This window comes from Prionailurus bengalensis, chromosome B4 (assembly GCF_016509475.1).
Source record: "Prionailurus bengalensis isolate Pbe53 chromosome B4, Fcat_Pben_1.1_paternal_pri, whole genome shotgun sequence".
In the NCBI taxonomy this organism is placed as follows: Eukaryota; Metazoa; Chordata; class Mammalia; order Carnivora; family Felidae; genus Prionailurus; species Prionailurus bengalensis.
The window spans coordinates 127,715,431-127,737,440 of NC_057358.1; the positions used below are offsets into that span (position 1 = coordinate 127,715,431).

Consider the following 22,010-nt stretch of genomic DNA (forward strand, 5'->3'; position numbering starts at 1 on the left):
CTTGGTTCTAAGGCCTGTGCTCTCTACCCCTAAACCATGGGGCTTTAGGCTGATTGCTGGACTTCTCAGTTTTGGGGAGTTAACCTCACCTCAAGGTTCTCACTATCTATGGCTTATGTGAGTCCTCGATAATTAAGCCTTGAGAATTTTCCTTTACTCTGCATTTCTGATGCATTGGACTTGGCTAATTGTTTCAGATTTACAAAATGTCAAGTAGTGGGCAGGCTGGCAGGGCATATGTGGATTTAATTTCTGGCTGTGTGACCTGTGACACGTTTCTTACCTATCCAGAGTCTTGTTTTCTTGGTCAACCCAATGGAAACAGTGCTTTTGCAAGTTAGTTTTAAGCATTGGCTATAATATTTGGATGGTGTGTCTGTTTTGCTTACTGTGTGTTTCCACCACCCTGACACAGTGCCTGGCACATAATAGTCACTCAAGAAACATTTACTGAATGTGTGAGAGGCTCAGGCACCATGGACTACGTTAAGAAGGTGTTCCACGGGCAGGCAGTCTTTGCCTTTTTACCACTGACACCATTTCCTATGACACTGTCAGGTCAGGGCAGGCCTTTCGAAAATACCAGACATAAGCTTTGTAATTCTGCTGTTACCCACTTTGACCAAAGAGGGCAGCCGTCAGCATTTTTCACTTTATTTTCTTAAAACAAAGGTTGGCTTCCTTAAAAGGCACTTGTATCTCATCTCCAGCCATCCCTCCACACTCTCAACATTAGCTACCTTTGATAAGTGCCTCGGGGCTTGAAGATCTATAGTCTGGCCTTGTTCTTCTTCATATCTGTTTTTGCTTGAGTGCCCACTGGAAGGTCCTGAGCTGACTGGAAGGTTCTGAGTAAGCGGAGCAGAGGAGAAGCAGCGGAGACTGCTTTCGAAAAGAGCCTCTGAGCTGTGTCCACCTCGTGTCCACAGTCGTTCTGGCTGAAGTTAGGGAAGTTAAAGAGAGAAAGGGGGAGTCTTGACTGTTTTAAAAGCTACCCAAAGGGTAAGTTACAAATGTACCACATTCTTTTTGGCATCTGTGCTATATAATCCCCGGAGACAGAGAGTGGACATTACTTCTTATTCAAACCACAACAAAGTCCCCCACCCATCCTCGCTGCATTTTGAGAACAGATTTGCTGTCTGTCTGCAAAGACACATCTGCAGGTCTGCTGTACAAACGAGTGAAGAAGTCCTTTTGCTTAACAGTTCCTTGGGTTTCCTACTCTTGGACCTATCCTGGAGTCCCTCGGCTCTCCTAGCAAACAAAATCCCAATTAGTAGAAAAATAAAATACTACAGACAGCTCCTGAGATGTTGCCAGCTGTTCTGGTCTCACAAAAATGACCTGACCTGAAAGCTCTAAGTTCTGAGAACCATTCGTCGGCACGGTATTTTTCTGGGCACTGCTTCAAAGGGGCCATGGTTGAAGACCAGGCTGCTATTCTGGTGGCCTCTTGTGTGGGATAAAGTTTCCCATGGGCCCCTGGGGAGGGCTGGAGAGCTCAGCAGGGGGTGTTCTGAGCACCCCTGACCTGTGTGTGCCTGTATGACAGTGAGCAGGTCAGTGCCTCTGAACCAAGTGGAGTAGAGCTTTCTAGAGGTCATCATGCCTCCTAGGCTCTGGCACATGCTGAGCTGAGCCAGTCAAAACACCCAAGGTAAGACCTCTGGGAGAAGTTAAGGGGCTTGGAGGGGGATGTTGGAGGAGACAGGGATTCCTTAAATCTTAACTCTGAAGATCAGAAACAGGATGTGAACTGGAATTGGTCCATTGGTGAGTCTCAGGCAAAGTGGGGCAAACAAGGCCTGGACTTGTTTCTAGGGGTTTCTTGTGGCTTTGGCACCCTCCAATCAGCTGACGAGTCGGGCACCCATTTGGGCAGATATCATCCTAAGGGCTGTTGGCAGGGACAAAGTGATGAGTTTATCACTGCCCACCTGAGAAATGTCATGTGTTGGGGCAAGACCCAGCCTATATAAAGTTGGGTATCCCTGACTACTCTTGGCTTCCACTGTTCCCCTGCCCCTTGTCACACACTCTGTTTTCTGTTTCTCTGATGGGCTAGGCTGTCCAGCCCCCAGGCCTTTGCCTCTGCTCCCTCCCCCATCTGAAGGCCTTTTCACTCTCTTTCTCTCAGCTGACTTGTGATTTCTCAGATCCCAGCTTAGGCAGGATGTCTCTCTACAACACACATCTATATAGCACCACCAGGGTCTTACCTAGGGAGTAAGCACCAGCTTAGAAGGGAGAGGGTGTTTCTGTGGTCTGGGCTTCTAAATGGCTAGTAAGGCAACTTCTGCTACCAAAGTGCTCACCAAGCGTGATTAAAATGGCTGAGGCTTTGCTCCACAGGGGGTGATCAGGAAGGGAATGTCAGCACCCCAATGCACAGAAAGTGCCTAGCTTGGTTGGGTGTGTCTGATACATGCTCCGGTGGCTCCCTGGGCTATAACCATTTATCTTCTTAAGATAGAAATAAGCTTCTTGAGGGTAGGGCCTTGTCCACCTGCTGACTACTGGATCCCCAAGACATAGCACAAGATCTGAGGCATGTAGTCAAACACTTGTGAAATAATGGTGAATGAGTGAATTAGTTCTAAGTACTCATGTTAGAAGGAGGAAAAGGAGGAGGAGGGAGGAGGAGGAAGGAGGAGGGTCAGGGAAGAGAAAGGAGGAGGAGAAGGAGGAGGAGGAAGGTCAGGGAGGATAGAGGAGGGAGAAGGAGAAAGGAGGAGGAAGAGGAGAGGGAGGAGGGGAGAAGAGAAAGGAGGAGGGTCAGGGAGAAAGAGAAAGGAAGAGAGTCAGGGAGGAGGATAGAGGAGGTACAAGGATAGAGGAGGAGGGTGGAGGAAGGAGGAGGAAGAACAGGAGGAGGGGGAGGAGAATAAGGAGGTGGCACCACTGACCTCCTTTCTGATGCTGAGCCTTGGGTTTGTCATCTGTTGGTGGAGTATGGGTGCTGTCACTCCACAGGCATTTGTGAACTGAGGCCTCTTGTAACAAGACCCCATGACTCACCTTTTTAGACATGAATTTTCAGCATATGGAGATCAGGGTTGCATTTTAGCATCTCAGATCACATTTTACCTGCCTCCCTCTTCTTCTCTGGATGACTTTTAGGAACTCAGACTCCTGACCTGCACTACAAGAGCTAAACAGGAAACCATCTCTGTCTCCCTTTATTGTATTACCTTCGATTCCCTCCTGTAGCCTCATCCTTCATTCAAGAAACATTTTGAGAACCCTTGGCACATTCTAGGCACCGGCCAGGCGCTAGGGGTCACAGATGCAGTCCTATTGTCTTGTAAGTCAGGCTGATGAGTGCCAAGGAACTGACCATTAAGGTAGAATGTGTTTGGGAAGAAAGGAAGCCAAGAAGACAGGAAAGATTTAGTGAGGCCTGGGATGGGCAGAAGGCTTCCTGAAGGAGGTGGCATTTTAGCTGGGTGGGTCTTACAGGGAAACAGACACGTAGGCAGATGACTGAGGGGAGAGTCATTCTTACTGAGACAAGGGGCATCACAGGACAGGTCAGTGTAGTGGGGGGGGGGGAAGTGATAGTGTAGTGAGGTGGGGGGGGGGGGCTTTGCAGTTGTAGGACTTGAGATGAGGCCTGAACCCCAGAGAGCCCTGTATACGTCAATGAGCTATTCAAAATAATCTTCTTATGCTGCAAAACCAAGGGAGGCTTGAGGAGGAGCTGCTGTGGGTAGGTTGCTGTTTCCATCTCTTCCTGGGAGAATGAGGGGGATATGGGGAAAGGATCTCCCTTCCTACTTCCTGTGCTTTGGGGTGCTGACATTCCCCTTCTGGCCACCCTTTGCAGAACAAAAGCCTCAGCAATTCTAATCATGCTTGGTGAACACTTTGGGGCAGTTGCCTTACCAGCCTTTTAGAAACCTGGACCACAGGAACACCACCTCCCTTCTCAGAAGGTCCTCACTCCCCAAGTTAAGTCAGTCCTGAATCCAGGAACCAGCCAGTCCTACGACTTTTGCCCTGTCCTGGGTCAAATGATCCACACCTCTGTCCCACGCTGGCTGTGACTACAGGAAGAAATTGAGGGTAGCTGACTCTAAAAGTGGTTATGCTGAGAATGAAATGTAATAATACCAAGTCCAGATGTATGCCTAGGTGGTGACTCTTAAATTTTGTCTTTTAATAGTTTAAAATTGAGATCACCACTTAAAACGGGAAAGCGGGAGTGAGAGGTCGGTTTTGCTTGTGTTCCTTTTGGATAATCTCAAAGTTCCAGGCAACTTGACCTTTCTGGGCCTGTGTTCCCTTTGCTCATCTCTCTGGGCCCCTTCATTTCATACACAACCGACGTCAGCTGGGGCCCCAGCATGTTTCCTAGACTGCTCCAGCAGAAAGCCACACTTGCTTCCAAGGTGAGGGGAGCTAGGAGCTGGCACGTGCCCCTCCTCCCCCTTGGCCAGGAGGTCCAGGACAGGGCATCCCCGGCTGGCCTTGTCTGAGGACCCTAGGGCACAAGGCGGGCACTGAGAAAAGAGGCTCTGTGCAGAGAGAGGTTTTAATATCCTCCTGCCTTTAATAGCTTTCCCTGAGATGGAAACTTGGGTTGAAATGATTTGCAGCTCTCCAGATTTTTCTGAGTGTGTGTGTGTATTTGGGTTTATTTTTAGCCGCAGGGGTTCGTTCCTTGCCAAAAAAACCTGCTTAAATAAAACCAAGATTAATATTTTTACTTAACGGAAAGAGTTAGTCAGGACAGGCTTTGAACTAGAGACTCCCTATCTTGATTGGGAGTGCATCTTAACTGTCTGGCCATGGCTTCCACAGCAAGGAAAAAGCCCTTTGAAACTGACCTAGAGAAGTGCCCTCAGAGTAGGATGCAGGAAGGGCCTATTGTGAGACCTCGCCAAGGGGCATTCTTCCTCGAACAGGCTGCCCCTCCCTGTCCCCCTCATGTTCTCCAGGGCCCTCTTCCTGGAAAGGCGAGGTCCTGGCTCCCATCAGAGCCCCAGGACTCTGCCTCACTCCCAGCTCCTTCCGTAGACCCTCCCCACCAGATCTGGTCCAGGCTTCTGCTTCCTCTGGATTCAGATAAAGCAAACGGAGTCTCTCCTCCGGGATGGGCTGAGGCCGAGATCCGCTTCGGCCTCTAGGGGAGTTCCAGATGCCTCTCCCCATGGACAGACCTCCCCCCTCTTTGTGCCATGCCAGCAATTTGTTCTTGCTCATACTGCTGTGTTTGCTATACTTGAATATCATTTACCTGTCTCCTTGCCTGCCTTTTTAAACTTGGCCCCTGAATTCCTCAGGGCCTCATTTATCTCTGCGTCCCTGTGAGCCTAGCACAGTACTCCATAAATGATTGTTGAACAGATGTTTATCTGGCCCTGTGAACTGAGAACTGCTATTATCCCCTTCTGATGGAATAAAGCTCAGAAAGACTTGGTCATAGGCCAGAGCTTACCCAGAGGAGTTATTTATCTAATTTTTTTTTTTTTTTAAAATCACCCTCCACGTATGTGGCACTTCCCGCTTCATGTATTCAGCATCTACATATTAGGGACTTGTTTTGTGCCTGGCTCTCTGGTTGCTCAGGCTATAGCTGTTAGTAAAACAAAGAACCTGCCCTCTGGTGAGGCTTGCATTCTAGTGAAAAGCACAGGGACATAGGCTATGTCAGATGACGGCCAGTGCTGTGGAGCACAGTAAGGCTGGCCAGGGGCTATAGGGAATGGATGAGGATGGGTTATGGGGGATTGTGGAGGCCTCCTGACCAGGTGATATTCGAAAGAGGTGAGGGAGGGAGCCCTGTGGCCACTGAAGGGTGTTCCAGTGGGGGAACTTTAAGGGCAAAGGGGAGGTGAACAAGGGGTAGGGGGCTCGGGCCCAGAGCAGAGCAAGTTGCCGTTTCCAAAGGGCAGGAGGGTTAATAGGACTGGGGTGAGTGAGGGGCATTTTTAGGAGCTCAGTTTTGGATGGCTTGAGTTGGAGATGTCTTATTAGACCTCCAAGCATAAACGTATACTACGTGTAGACTCGTGTCGCGGACGTTCTGGGATGGAGGTTGCAAAAAGGGGAGCTGCCAGTTGTACAGATGGTATAAAGCCACAAGCTGGGTATAAGTGAGAGGAGGACGAGGAACCACCACTGCCTGGATTGAGCACCGTGGAGGTCATGGGTGGCATTGACGAAAGCTGCTTTGGTGGAGTGGAAGAGGGAGTTGAGGTCATGGCAAGAAGCTTTCAAGGTTGGCAATTATCACCCCAATTTGTAAGCCGGGATGGGAAGTGACTTGCCCAGTGTTACACAGTGACAGGACAGTGACTGCATCCAGGTCTCACGTGCTCCATGCTTGTTCATTCCAGTGTATCATGGCCACTTCTCCAGGATTTGCTTGATCTGCCCTTTCAGCCTCGGAGTTTTTGTAGAGGGGTTTTTGGGGCTTGAGGTTGTGGTGACAAATGGGGTGGAAACCAGACAGATCCAGTTAGAGCCTTTAGGTCTCTGCCCTCCACCCTTAATCCCTAAGGCCCTTTCCTCAAACGTGGACATCATCAAAGCGTCCCCAAAGAGGCAGCAGGTAATTGAAACGAACTCGGAAACGGGTCACCGGAGGTAGATATGAAAGATTCCCAAGGGGGGATGCTGAGTCGGGTCTCTTGCTGCCTTCCTCTGATTAGCACATTTAAGAGCCTACAAGTAATCACCGTCAGCAACGTAACAGTATAGCATCTGTTTAGCTTCAGGGTTACAGCGTGCCTGTTTATATATACATTGTCTCATCTAATTAATCAGCCTAATTAACCTCAGACTCATGGTGTTGTGAGAAACCTCAGGGATCATCAGGTTTTGTGGTTTCTAAATTATTTTATTTTCTTCCTTAAAAGCTTGCTGAGGAGCATAGTATGCTAAACAGATGATATTCTGTTATATTGCTGACGGTGATTACTTACAGGTTCTTGTTACTAATCAGAGGGCATGTGTATGACAGTGATTGGGACAGGGTAGTGGTGTGGTCCAAAGGATAGGGGGTCACTGGGGGCTTAGCAGGGGGCCTTCCTCCTAGGGACCGATCCTCCTCTCTGATCCTTAGCAGACCTGACAGGGTGTGGGGAGGTGGAGGAAATTACGAACTGGTTTTCAATCAGTACAAATCCCATGAAAAGGTTTTCAGGCAGTCTGCTTTCCTGGGAGACCCACCAACTTTTGTTCCACTAGGAAGCAAAACCAGCCTCAGGGGACTTGACTTCCTTTTCATAGTTGGAAACGGGGGACAACAATAGCCACTGCATAGAGTTATCATGAGAATAGAGCAGGATTGCATGCATGCACTGCTTGGCACACAGGAGGGGCTTAAAAAATGATGGTTGTTGTTATCAATGTGTTCTAGACCCTCCCTCTCCTCTACACTTACTGGTGTGATGCAACGAAATGCAGGGAGCTAATGGTTAATGAGTGGGTGGGCAGCTGGAGAAGCAAGAGAGCCTGACCTTGCCCTATTTGGACAGGCTAAAATGCAGCATCTCCATGGGGCACAGGACCGGGGAATTGCTTAGTGGGCTGAGCCAGAAGGTCTGTGGGCCTGCCTTGCGGTGAGTCCCTTGCTTGTCTTTGTTAGGAGCTCTCGGCCTCAGAAAGGCCCTGTGGATGGCAACCAGGAAATAACCATCAAATGAGTATCAGAGACGTCCTGACCCCTCTTTCCCTGGAAGGAAAGTCCAAGTCTGGGAAGGCAAGTGAGCCCACAGTGCAGGCCTTTCTGCTTACCTAGACCTTGCCTGCTAGGGTCCTGTCAGAAGAATGTTCCCCTCCCTGGGGTTGACACTAACAGTGACTTCTGCTTTTGGAGAAATTCGTTCTAGCTGCTGGCCAGGTGGGCCTTCCTTAGCCCTGCTATCCTCCTAAAAATCATACCTTAAGCCAGCAAAATCATTCTATAGGGCCCTCAGAGAGACAGGAATGGGAGTGTGGGGGGGGGGGGGGCGGTGTGCATGTATGTGGCACTGGAAGTATCATACTCACTAGATGGCTGAATCACCTCCTCTACCGTGGGGAGGATTTGTAGTGTTCTCAATAGGATCCTAACATGGGTAGAATCCATAGTCTTAAGTTGGTATACATTAATTCAGTTAAGGGATCCTTGATCCAAAATCCAGCCAAACTTTCAGTTTTCCAACCTACTAGTAGGCAACTTCGACTCTCGGATCAGGGTAGAAATGTCTGGATTTGATTGAAGATGGTTGGATGGGGGGTAGTAGGAAAGGGTGAGGCAGGGGGTTTCTCATGGGTGTCTTGTCCCCCTCTGACTATGCTGATGAATAGCGGATGTGCAGTTTCTGGACACAGCAAGCAGTAAGCTGCAATAGAAGCCGAATCTTGTTTGCCACTGGAATTGTTTTTTTGCTCAAAACTTGTGCCACTTGTGGTCTACATTACTATGGATGGAGGTGGGGGCAGAGAGCACACAATTATATTTCTGGAAGGGAGGTGCCTTGTTTCTTTTGTTTTTGCAAGCTCTTACTAGCCCTCCCCACAAAAAAAAAATATTTAAAGAAAGAATATGATATAGAGATATTACCTTTACCCCTGGATCCTTAGGTGTATGATATATTTAAAAGGGCCCTACATATGTTTACAGATCTATGTACCAATTACATAAGCACACATAGCCTGGTCAGTTTCTTGCTATAGACGTTAAGTGAAAATACTGTTTACTCTGTTTTCCTTTGACCTCCATACCTCTGGAAGCCCAGGTTCCTTTCACAAGGGGAAATAAGAGGTTCCAAGACTGAGAGTCAGGCTGTTCGTCATTCCCCCCTTCTCTGACTGATGCCTTCATACCTTGGAGATTAGCCCTCTAGCCATGAACTTTTAAACTTTGTCTTCCCACTAGGTGTGCTCTGTGGAGGTAGGAAATGGGACTTCTATTTCTCGTCATCACCCCGCCAGCACACCAACCCAGCTCACGCCCATGTTGGTTTGGCTGCTGGGGGAAGCTGGGTAGACGGTGTGGGGCCATGTTCTAGCCTGAAGGAGCATAAAGAAAACCTGTGTCTAGCTCAGCCCCTCTATAAATCTGGCTTCCAGCCACTACACCAAGGTGGCAGGAACGGCCCACATGCTGCCAGCTCTAAGTTTGGAAACTGTCTTCTGTTGTTGTTGGAGAACCGTGACCTCCCACACCTCTCCTGTCCACTGTGGCCCCCAGGCCAGCGAATACCTTGGAAGCACCCTTAATGCCAAACAAGAAAGTACAAAATAGCACACATTTGCATTGCAGAGAGAGAAACTGAAGCAAATAAAGACATGTTAATTCATAGACCTAATAGGCAGATTTGAGGTTGGCTGGTGTTTTTACTGTGGAAGGACTTTGTGGATCTCTTTGGGAGAGCAGAAAGTTACTTAATTTTAGTCCAGTTGGGTGCAGTTTTGTTTTTATAAAGAAAACACTGGTGTGGTCTCTGTGCTGGGCCTTTTCTGCTTGTCTTTCTGGACCATAAAACCATGTGATCTCATTTGGTCCTGGTTGGCTGCTGTTGGATTACATGTGGGTGATGAGATAGGATAGGTACCTGCGATGAGGTGGGTACTCCAGACTTAAAAACACCTTGTACGTTTGTTCTGACCAGTTTATATGTGTCCACCCACATCTCCATGAAGTTCTGCATGATATCTTGAGGGGCTTGCCTTTCTTCCCATCCCAGAGAGAACCCCTAGGCCTTTGCTTACAGTGTATGTTAGAAGCTGAAGATGCTCAGATAGACAGAGAACAACAGAAGTCACAGTGGTGGTGGTGGTGGTGGTACTGTAACAGCAGTGACAGCAGACACACTGTTCTCAGTGTTTGTACTTAACCCTCACAGCATGAGGGTTAGGAGGAAGTGTTATAGATTAAGAAATGAAGGCCCGGAAGGGTTTAATGACTTCCCTAAGGCCATGCAGCACCAGTGCTGGGATTTGAACTCAGGGCAGTCAGGCTCCAGAGCCCTGGCTGTTCAGTGCTTTGCCATATTGCTGCTCCACTAGATTTAAGTATATCACTTGTAAGCCACATAATGGGCATCGGGCCAAGACAATCAGAAATATTTAGGCGAAAAGAGGTGGGGAGGGCAGTCCACAGGGGTTTGCCTGAGGCCACACGGTAATGGTGGAATTGAAATGTGGCTTCCTGACTGCAAAAACTTACTCCCTTTTCAAAGAACTATTCTCAGATGAAAATGTTCCAAGCTCAGGCCATTTCAGGGTAAGGAAGGAACTGGTTCACTGTGTGTGCAGAAGCTTCCAGAAGTACCTACCTTTATGGGACAGGTCTGCTTATGACGTGTTATGTCTAAATGAACTCAAGCCATTTTTGAGCCAGGAAAGGGTAGACGTTACTATTTAAAGGAGCCCCTTTTGCTATTTCTCCTCCCCTAAGGCAAAGACTCACTTGCTAGTTTACCTTCTGTGTTAATGAAGCAGGAGAAGGTGGAGCCAAATCAATTCAGGAAGAATCAATAGTAAAGTCCTGGCAGATATGCTTTCTGCCCAACAGTTAAGCTGTTACAACCTGACTGTGGGAGTTACTGTAGAGGAAATAGTCCCTGGGCCTCTGGGAGGCTGGCTCCCTGCCGAGGATGCTGCAACAAAGTTAGACACAGAGGTGGAAGCAGAATCTTGAGGGAGCTTGGCCTGGGATCTTGCCAACCTCTTGTTTTACAGCCGACTTGGAAACAGACACTCGCCTCCTCCCACTGCCTCAGCTAAATTGCTAACTTTGCCAATGGGCTCTGTGTTTTACCCTCCCTGGCAAGAAGGTCTAGAGGGTCTGTTGGTTCATCTGGGTCCTGACATCACGTCTGACTGGGAGAGAAGGATCCAAATTCGTTTGGGGAGGAACAGGACAGAATCCAGTTGAGATGGGGGAGATTGGTCCCTAATAAAGGTGTTTTGTTTTATTTTGTTTTAACTTAAGAGATTAGAGTCCAATGAATTGAGAAACACTGTGGGACATCCAAAATGGAGGATAATGGAACTACCAGAATGGGCAGGGCTGTGTGTGTGTGTGTGTGTGTGTGTCTGTGAAAGGTATTCTGCTTAACAGACATTTATTGAGTGCTTATTTTTGGGGGGGCTAAGTACAACTGGAGATAAGAAAGAGTGACAGGATCTTAGGGCTGAAAGGGTTCAATTTGTGGCTCAACGCATGGCTGCTAATGTGTGCAAAATCCGTTCCATCCTGGGCAAGGTCCTAGCATGAGAGCATCCAGACTCCCTTGATGGAGACACTCTCTGTCCCTATGGAAGCTTCCCCATCTCTTGTTGCCAGTTTTGTTACTAGAGAACATTTTTGGTTGAGTCAATGAATACAACTTCTCTGCAATTTCTGCAGTGTCTTTAAGATCTCTCCATTTATTCCTCCATGTGCCCATTCTATAAATACTTTAAGACAGCTTTTGGGTACTTCTTCACTTAAAATATAAAGAGCACACACAGCCTCTTATAATCTCAAAGTAAATCCCTTCCCTCTCTGTGTTCTCAGGGCATGTAGTAAATGCCTCTCTTCCAGCCTTCCTCACACTGGGTCTGTCTAATTGTTTTCTTGTTCATAGTCAATTAATATTTACTGAGCGACTCCTTTCTGCCAGACATTGTACTAAGAAATTTCAGAAGATCTTTTGTTGAATCCTTATTCCAATTCTTCAATGTAGGTAGAGTCACACCCTCTTTACAGAGGAGAAAATGGGGGTTCAGTAAAGGAGGTGGCTTCCCTTCCCTGTCTTCTTGTCTGTATAATGTGGATGCTAATACTGTCCCTGTAAGGCAGTCATGAAGAGTAAATAAATGAGGTGTACTACTGCACATAGTCGGTGTGTGACAAATGGGAGTGACTTCTAATGGCAGCAATCCTTCCATGGTCAGTCCATTCCGCTTTTGGTGATGATGATGATGATGATATTAATCATGTTTATGTAGCATACACCAAGTCTGAGACACAGTGCTGAGTTTCATGTGCATCATCTTACCTAATCCTTTCAATTAAAGAGATTGGTACCATTATCATCCTAGCTTTACAGAAGAGGAAATTGGAGGCCAGAAACAAAGTTACTTATCCACAGTCCTAATAGCCATAAAAGCAGAGCTGGGGTTAGAACAGTTTGGTTGGCTCCTGGGCACTCCCTTTTCCCATGTGCTCCATCCCTCACCACATCCTAACTGTGCCATGCCATCTAAGTGCTGGGTACCCAGGGCCCGCTCAGAATGCTGACTGGGCATGGAAGGAAGCTGGGTGCACATGCATTGCAACCCTGCAGGCATGCCAGGACATGCAGAGGAAGAGCCCCAAAGGAGACAGCACTCAGAAAGATGCGTTGGTAGGAGAGAATAGGTCTGGGAGACCATGCAATGCTTAGATGGACAGTGGAGGAAAGGCAAGAGACTTTAACAAGAGAAGTAGATTTTCAATTATGGTGAAACCACAGAGTCAAGAAACCCCTCCAGGAGTGAGTGCAGCCTAGGAATTTCCAGGGTCGGCAATTGTGAACATTTGGGATAATTAACTTGAATGATGACTGCCTGCCTTCTTTCCTCCATTCCTCTCCCACCCCCCAGTGTCTCTCATCTGAATTCTTGCTTTTATAAACACAATCATCTATTCAACTTGGCCCAGAGGTAAGAAAGCAATTCCAGGCACCCTGGGGGTTGGATGGCCCAACCTGAGACATGGTCCCTGATGTGGTTCAAGCCTCCCTAACCTCATTCCTGTCTGCGCCTTGCCTTTTTCTGCAGTGATCCGGGCCAAGGTGGTAGGGAAGAAGTTGGTGAAGGAGGGGCCCTTTGGCACGCTGGTCTACACCATCAAACAGATGAAGGTGAGTGACGGAAGCCCGTACCAGGAGAGTTCCTGGGTTGTTGTGTGGTTTTTTTTTGCCAGAAGAGTCCTGGCCAGGGGAGGCAGGGTGGGTATATGTAGCCCCTCCCCACTGCTGGAGAGGGTGTTGCTAAGGCAGAAGAAAGGGATGGGTAGGAGGTGAGGGCGGGGATGGGGGGTGGCTGCTTCACCCTAGGGCCAGCACAGGTGGAGTCCCTCAGAGGCCATTGTTAAGAGGCTCCACTCTGGAACCACACGGCAGAAAGCCTTGTTCCCTGGCAACTGTGAGACCTTGGCCAAGTCACTGCCCCTCTCTGGGCATTGGTCTTTCCATCTGTAAAATGAGGGGACGTGACTAGCTTGTCTTACCGGTTCTTCTGAGCTCTGACTTTTGAGTTTCAAAAGTTCCTACCAGTCTTATGCAGTTGCTGAGGTTACAACTTATGTTTAAGTCCTCAAATCTTTACACTGAACTTCTGCTGATCACAGGAACCTTATCCTGGTGTAGGAACTGCCCCTGCTTTCCCTATTTTCCCAGATCGTGCCTCCCAGCTGGTTAGCACTGTTTATTAAGCATCCTCCTATAACTGAACATATTCCTGAGCATATTTGCACCATGAAGCACACTAAGGAGGTCCATCTTAACAAAAAGAACATCAGATTTGAAACCTACAGAACTTGCTTCCTTGTCTCAGCTCCACTCCTGACTAGCCTGCTTCCCTTAGAACCACCCTTTCCTGGGCTTCAGTTTTGCCATCTGTTAACAGTGTGGGGTTGGGCTAGGTTCCCCTAAGAGCTCTTCCAACTCAGGCATTTCAGGATTCTAAGTGCTCTGGGACACTGGTGGTATTACATCTAAGGAGGAGCTGCTTTGGGTGCCAGAAGGGGGTACTTATGTCTGCCTTCGCAGAGAGGGCTGGTGGCACTTACTCACCCTGAAGAGCACAGCTGGCCCACCACCCCACCTTTGTAAGCACCTCCCTATGTGCAGCACTCTGTGTCAGGAGCCTTGGAAGCCACGAGAAAGATGGGGTTCCCATGTTTAGGAAGTATAGTCAGGCTGGGAGAGAAGACACATGTGCGTGACTAAGCAGAAGTTCAAGGTGGGGTGTGCTCAGGTCCAAGGGGACTGCCAGCCCTTTTACTCACTGCCCATATTTGTGTCCTCAAAAACTAGAGCAGGACCAGACTCGCATCAGGGACTTGGTGGATGTTTATCCATCTAATGGAGAAATGAGGGTGGGACTCTACTGGCCTGAAAACTCCCCAGAGGAGACAAGCCTTTGAGCCCCAGGGTAGAACTGAATGAGACTAGTGATAGCCTGTGGGTGGTACCCAACCATTCTGGAGGCAGACCTCCAGGCTTCGTTATTCCTGCGTCCTGAGGCCTCAGGTTTGATGTACTAAGTTTGTGGAACCTGTTGCTTTCGATTCAACTTTGGAAACATCCACAGCCTTCTGGTTATGTAATGTCCAGAGTCAGCCCTGGCTAGGTGCCCTTGGCTGCCCAAGCCTGGTCATGGGACCAGCTTATGTCTTCAGATGGCCATGGGGAGAGAAGAGTGTGGAGGGGGGGAAACCAACGAGATCAACAACAACCAAAGAAACCCCCACTGTACAGCCCCCGGCAGCCAGTGAGCAAACGCCGAAGCATGTTAGGCAAAGCAGAGGTTCAGGAAACACCCCCCTCCTGCTCTGGAACAATCCATCACATTGTGGACGCTCTGCGGCCAGCAGATCTGAGGGAAAAGCTGGGAGGCAGTGGTTCCTAAGCTTGCCCAGCTTCCCCACTTCCTTCAGGGCCCGGATGCCAGGGTGATGAGAGGCCCTTCCTGTGGGCAAAATGTCCCACTTCCCCCTGGCTGGTGCCAGGCCGGCCTCTGCGGGGTGTTCAGAGGCTAAGTTACATTTGTTCACCCATCAGCTTCAGAGCACACACTCACTCCCAGGCTGGTGGCGTCACACTGTCCGTTCACTATCCTTCACCCAGGTTCATGGAACCAGGGTGCTAGACATGGGAAAGTAAAATTCCTTGTTTTACTTCTGACACAGGCTCAGAGGGGAAATGACTTGCCCAGTCATGCATTTAATTAAAGACAGATCTGGTTCCCAAGCTAAGGTGTTGGGATTCCTTCCCAATCCTGTGTATTCTTTACATGACTCCTCAAATCTCCCTGCCATGTCGCTTTGATCATTGATCACTGTCTAATGCCTTTTCATTAACTCTGCCCCTCCTACAAGCCCAATATTAGATTACTCCTGGAAGGGTCATTGCCCTTCTATCCTGAGAGGCCACTGAATTCTGCTGGTCTCCAGGTAGCAGTTGGCTAATCAGGTGTGGGATGTAGGAACTGGAGTAGTTCATCCAATTGTCCCTCCCCGCTCCCCTTGCCTTCTCACCTCTCTCTGTGCTGAACACTATGCTTCAGGCCTGGGATAGAAAGATAATGTTTGTTATAACGAAAATAAGACTCTATTCAAATAACATGTTTTGAGCATTTACTATGTACCCGGCATTCTGCTAAGCCTTTGCATGGATCAGTCCTCACAACAGCCCTGTGAAGCAGACACACATTATTCTCTATTTTACAGGTGAGATAACTGAGACTTAGAAAGGTCATGTAATAGTCAAGTTCATACCACTAGAAAGTGGCAGACTGGAGGGAAGCTATAGAGGCTTTGCCAACAAGGAGATTATAGAACAGCCGAGCTGCATTCATCACTCCTGCCCACCCCCACCCCAGTTGTATGTAGTTCCCCCAGGGAACAAAAAGACGTTAGCTTGGCTTTGTCGTTTATCTTCCAGCAGTGTAGCTCTTGACTTGCAACATCCTGCAAAGGGTGTACTGAAAACTCTTTGTAGGAGGGAAGGAGGAGAGGCCAGGGAGGCGAGCCTGCATGAGTTTTGGCACTGGTCCCTGGGTGGCTTTGTTCTAGTGGATTAGAGAGTCTACCCCAGAGAGTCAGACGGGGTGAGCCAGGGCTCCCTTAGAGCAGGACTGAAGGAACTCTGAGAACGTGAGAATTTGAGCCATCCTGTCTAACCTCTCTTTTCTGTCTCAGAGTTCCCACCCCCTCCCCTGGAACTTCTTACACAGATGAAAGGCAGGCAGACCCTCTCTCATATGCTAATTCCAGAACCTCTGGTCCCACTTTGCAGGCCCCTCTTGAGTGTGCAGAGACCCACAGGTGTGTGTGTGGGGGAGCATTTGAATGTTAAGGGGGCTTACTGCAAGCCTAAGGTTGGAGATTAGCTGGAGCAGAGGCACTGGGCTGCAGTGCAAAGGTGGAAGTTTCCAGAATTGGTCGCTCTAATCTATAGGGACCTTATCTCCCATCAGGACCATGAGAAAGCGGTCTGCTTTGCCAGGAGCTGCAGTCTTTACAGTGGAGACATGCTCCCAGGCTGGCGCAGTGGGGGACAACACGTGGGGAACATTATGTCCCAGCTGGTCCCGGGAGGGTCCCATGGGGAGGCCCACAGGTCATGTGCTTTGCATGTCCTGACTCTGGGCAGGACAGATTTGCTGGGCAATTGGAATGCTTGGCCCCTGGGGACTTCCTTCCTTCAGTGGTCTGTCTAATCAAATGAGCACTATAGCAAGGTCTCGCCTTTGAAGCTCCAGCTGGAAGCCTCTCTGACCCTCCAGCCCACAGGGAACTGTTCTCTTCTCAATGCCTGTAACTCTTTCTGGTCTGGGTCTCTCGTCCAGCCCTCAGCAGAGACTGCCTGCATTGTCATGTGCTCTGCCCCCCACCCCTTGCTAGACAGCCTGTTCTGTAAGAGAAAGGCTGTACACTTGGTATCTCAGTCAAGCATCTAATGTCTCTGAAACTCAGGTTCTTGGTCTGCAAAGGAGAATAAGTTGTGGGTTGAAAGGAGTTCATGATGTAAGACAGCACCCAGCACAGTTCTCATCTCTGGCAGCCAAGCCAGAATTATTTGACATAGTGATGACATTTCATGCTGTCAATGTAGAGTGAAGAGCAGGCATTCCATAAGAAATACTCAAAGCCCCCCAGATCCAGAAACTTCTTTCTTACATTAGTTGTCTCTTTACCCCAAGGGAAGCTAACTTCTTAGAACTTTTGTGTACATACTACCAAGAGGGGAGGCCCAGAGGCTCATAGAGTCCAATGTGGTGTGTGTCTACACACAATAGAACATTATTCAGCCTTAAAAAAGGACATCTTTTCATTTTGACAACATGGATGAACCTGGAGGACATTACGCTAAGTGAAATAAGCCAGACACAGAAAGACAAATAGAGCATAATCTCACTTTTATGTGGAATCTAAAACAGCTGAACTCACAGTTGAACCTCTCACAGAAGCAGAGTAGAATGCTGGTCACTAGGGGCTGGGGGTTGGTGGAGATGAGGAAAAATGTTGGTTAAAGGGTACAGACTTTCCGTTCTGTAGGATGAATAAGTTCTGGAGATCTGATGTACAGCATGGTGACTGTAGTTAATAATACCAGATTGAGGGGCACCTGGGTGGCTCAGTTGGTTAAGTGACTGACTCTTAGTTTCAGCTCAGGTCATGATCTCATGCTTTCGTGGGTTCAAGCCCCACATCGGGCTCTGTGTTGGCAGTGTGGAGACTGCTTGGGATTTTCTCTCTCCCCCTTTCTCTCTCACCATCGCTGCCTCTGTCTCTCCCAAAGTAAATAAATGTTAAAAATAATAATAGCAATACCAGATTGAATACTAGAAATTTGCTAAGAAAACAGATCTTAAGTGTTCTCACACACACACAAAAGGTAACTATGGGAGGTGAGGGATGTGTTAATTATCCTGATTGTGGTAACTATTTCCCAATGTATACATATACCAAAACAGCCTGTTGTATACCTTAAATATATGCATTTTTATTTGTTGATCATACCTCACTAAAGCTGGAGAGAGAGAGAGAGAGAGAAAGAAAGAGATAGAGAGAGAGAGAGAGAGAGAGAGAGAGAGAGAGAGAGAGAGAGAAAATAACCTGCCTAGTCTGAAGTTCAATCCAGCTTTAAATCTCTGCTTTAAAAGATAAGGTTGGGCAAAGAGCCATGGAAAGAAGAGGAACAAACCTTTCCCTCTGCTGATAGAAATTTCATTAGAACTAGTTTTAAGCTAACTTTTAGTGAATAATGTGCTCCAAGCACTATTCTAAGTCATTTAATTCTCAAAAACATTTTATGGAGTAATACGTTACCCCATTTTACAGGTGAAGAAACTGAGACCCAAAGAGGTAAAGTAGCTTTCCAAGTGGCTAATAAGTGGCAGAGACAAGAATCAGACTGGCTGTCTGTCTCCAGAACCAGAGTTTACCATTAATCCTCCAGTGCTTTGACTGGATTTGATTACCTTTAACATCTTTTCTAATTCTGAGATTCTCTGATTCTCTGATTGCAGGACACTACGAATGTATTACAGTCTTCCTAAATTTGTCAAACCAATTCTCAGTCTCTATGCATATAGACCTAATGATACTTTTGGGATCAATATTTAGGTCAAGATGGGATCATTATAAAGAAAAGATAACGAAATGAGTACCATCTGCCTTTACCATATTGTCACACTCAAAAGTGACGCTAAGTGGCAGTGCTGTGTCTGTCAGACCCAATCACTTACGATGTATTAAAGTTCTGATACTGCATGCAAGTGCTACAAGCCCTGTTAAAATCAAGATTCCTTCAAATTCCAAAGTAGTGACAACTGAGCAGCTGAAGTCACTGGACCCTAGACAGGGACTGATCCTCACTCATAAAGCAGAAAGGAGATGAAGGGGAAATACCAACAAGGATGTACTGAGGCTCTGATGGCCTTGGGTCTGCAATATTTCAGAGCGAGGACTAAGTTGAAACATTTGCCAGGAACTCAAGGAACATCCACACCAGAGGAGAAGCTGATGGGCACAGAGGGAGTGCAGGGAATGTTCTTGGAAGGCCACACTGGATGGCATGCACACAGCAGTGCTCTTAAGCATGGTTCCTGTTAAAGCCAGAGAGGCACCATCCATCACTGAGGAAGTGGGGGGTAAGATCTGACCCGCCCCTGCTCCCCCGCGGCATAATTGAAAACTGAGTGTGGACAGCACTTCTCACAGTGCTTGGCTGCGTTTCCTCGTTCAGCTGGTGAGCCTCTTGGGAGAAGAGGGCTAAAAGAGAGGCCAGGTAAATTAAAACCATCTGCACTGATGGTTGCACACAATTAGGGCAGCGTTCCCCTTAAAAAGGCAGAGGCTCCCAAACTCTGTGGGTCCAACAGACACTCTATGACGGTGGAGGTCCTCGTGGACCACCTACCCCCACCATCCAGTCCCCACTTAATAGAAAGTAAGGAGAAAACCCGGCCCATTAGTACAAATGGGAGGCACTTAGATGAGACACCAATGAGGCGATGTCTAGCTTTTTATTAATTACCATAAGTAAATTAATAACGCATGCCAGGAGCTAAAGGAGAGACGTTGTCCTGTTGTAAACCCCTGGAGACCACCAGCCATCCAGGGCCTGTGTGCTCTGAGAGCTGGGAGGATAATGGGATTGGGCAACACCTCGCTGCCACCTTCTACCTTCACCCACTCACACGGTTAACAGAGATTCCTTGACAGATCTGAACCCATGTAAGACTCGTGGCCATGACCTGGAATCACCAAGTGGGTCCAGCCTCGTTATGGTCATACCAGTGGCTCTGAGCACATGCACATAAAGGAGGTACAACAGCCATAAATAGCATTTGCCTGTATCAGAGGCCCTTGGGCATGACTCTGTGAGGCCACAGGAAGAGAGACCATAGGATAATGGTTAAGAGCATGGGCTCTGGAGCAGATGTGCCCATCTGGAGTCCTGCTTCTGCCATTTGCCAACCATAAGGCCTTAGATTAGCCACTTAACCTGCCTAGGGCCCAGGATCCTCACCTATAAAATGGGCATAAATAGTTCCTGTCTCATGGGGATGTTATGGGGGTTAATATTAGAGTGGGATTTCTCAACTTTGGTACCACTGATATTTGGGGCCAGATAACTCTGCTGCAGGGGCTATCCCATGCATTACAGGATATTTAAGAGTATTCCGGGCCTCTTCCCACAGACGCCAGTAGCAGCCACACCCCCTCCCGTTTGTGACAATCAAAATGTCTCCAGACACTGTCAGATGTCTCCTGAGGTGGGGATAAAACTGCTTCCAGTTGAGAACCGCCGTCTTAGAGGATGTTGTAGATAAAAATGGCCAAATATCACCATTTTCATACAGTTCAACTTAACAATTATAAAGTGTTTAGTTTAAAAATCTAGAAATTTTGTATACATGTTTATAGGCTTTGCCTGGGGTAAAGGAAACCAGTGCTTTCAACAGATGCTCAGAAAGATACAAGCATGGAGAACCCTGGCCCTGAGTTCAACTTCCACCAACCAAACACAATTTCTGAGTCCTTGTCTATAAAATGGGTACAAGAATGCCTACCTCTTTGGGTTCTTAGGAGGAGACAGTGAGCGGAATGTAAATGGAATGCTTTTATACACTGAAAAATGTCATGGAGATGTCATCAGAATGCTGGCCATCTGCCTTTTTGGCACGTGGGGGTCAAGGTTGGTGAGGTGGGCAAGGACCCCTTTCACAGCAAATTGCATGGATTTCTAGAAAGGTTTGGGATCTGAGAAGAGCATATGTCTGGTGCCGTGCTGTGGGTGTGTTAAAACGGGAGGTGTGACTGGCTGTATGGGAAGGTTTCTCCAGGATGGCACCACCGTGGCTCAGACAAGAGGAGGAGAAATGGCTGGGGAGGTCAGTGGCCACACGATGGTGGATTAAGGGAGTCAGATTCCCATAGAACAAATGACAGCAGGCTCTCCGAGCCCTGGTCCTGCTCTCATGATGTTCCTTCTGCCCACAGATGTACCGAGGCTTCACCAAGATGCCCCACGTGCAGTACATCCACACAGAAGCTTCTGAAAGTCTCTGTGGCCTCAAGCTAGAAGTCAACAAGTACCAGTACCTGCTGACAGGTAACAGCCAACCCTAGCATTTAGGTCAGGGTTTGGCCAAAGTCCAGCAGTCCTTCACTTCAGAAGGCTAGAGAAGGAGTGATTGACCCAGAGGTGTCCTTAGGACTTTGGCTTTTCACCCAATGAATTATAAGGACTGTCTGGTGTTGAGTGCACTTGGCTTGGCCTATGGTAGGAGCTCAAGGCTCTACACTGAGCTGGGTTTTAGTGTGGATGCCACCACTGGCCCTGTGACGGAAATGGAGTTTTGTCTAGTTTGACACATTCTCAGCTTTACTATATAAATCAAAAGGGATTGCTAGGACCTGTTCCTCTATACCCCCACAGTCAACCTATTTATTAGGTCTGTTTGTGAAAGTTACCCACCTACAGGCAGTCAGTGTAAGAAAGGAAAAAAACAAGAACAAAACCAAGAAACCACTGATGGGGACAGGAAGGGTTGATCTCCATCCCAACTCTAGGGCTTCATGGGTTTAAGAAGCAAGTCATTTAACCTCTCTGAGCTTTGTTTTCCCCACCTGGGAAATGGGGACACAGTTTTCCCTAAAACGTATCAGGAAGGATGAAGTAAAATCACAGGATTGGAAAGTATTTAGCACAGTACCTGGTCTAAGGTGGGTTCTCCGTAGGTGAGAATTCTTTCTCACCAGCCCTGTGACTGGGCTCTGGACACAACAACTCTCCTCTTGTCCTCTTTCCTCCTCTAGGCCGCGTCTACGATGGTAAGATGTACACAGGACTGTGCAACTTCGTGGAGAGGTGGGACCAGCTCACCCTCTCCCAGCGCAAGGGGCTCAACTACCGGTATCACCTGGGTTGTAACTGCAAGGTAATCCCTGGAGAGGGCAGGCAGGGGAGGTGCTGGCTCACGGCCCCCAGAAGCATCAGTTCCTGCTGTACTGGGCACTGGGCCCTTGTGCTGAGAAGGGTCTGCATGTCGGGCCAGAGCAGAAGGTCGGGTGTGAACAGGGGTGGTGAGGAATGTTGCCCCCTGGCTGAGTGGTGAAGAAGGTGGGGGAAGAATGCCTTTCTGCTATAATCTGCCCACCCGAGGCTGCCCACTTGGCAGCAGCTGGGGCATGAGGACTCTTCAGTGTCCCTGGCCTCTCCTGTGGCTCAAGGTTGTGGCAGTACCAGATCCTTACAGTGGCAGGTCCTGCAAGCAGTCCCAAGTGAGTTCACCAGGGCAGCTGC

The 22,010-nt window shown here is 48.2% G+C and overlaps 2 protein-coding genes across 2 annotated transcripts in view; one reads left to right on the forward strand and one right to left on the reverse strand.

Moving 5' to 3' along the window:
• Positions 1 to 22,010, reverse strand: part of SYN3 (synapsin III) — a 465,413-nt gene that overhangs the window by 278,644 nt on the left and 164,759 nt on the right.
• The window catches only part of TIMP3 (TIMP metallopeptidase inhibitor 3), a 59,269-nt gene that overhangs the window by 32,606 nt on the left and 4,653 nt on the right, over positions 1 to 22,010 (forward strand). The window contains exons 2-4 of the mRNA XM_043562451.1: positions 12,748 to 12,830; positions 20,705 to 20,816; positions 21,524 to 21,645. Coding sequence (XP_043418386.1) covers positions 12,748 to 12,830; positions 20,705 to 20,816; positions 21,524 to 21,645 — 317 coding nt within the window. The remainder of the gene's footprint in view (positions 1 to 12,747; positions 12,831 to 20,704; positions 20,817 to 21,523; positions 21,646 to 22,010) is intronic.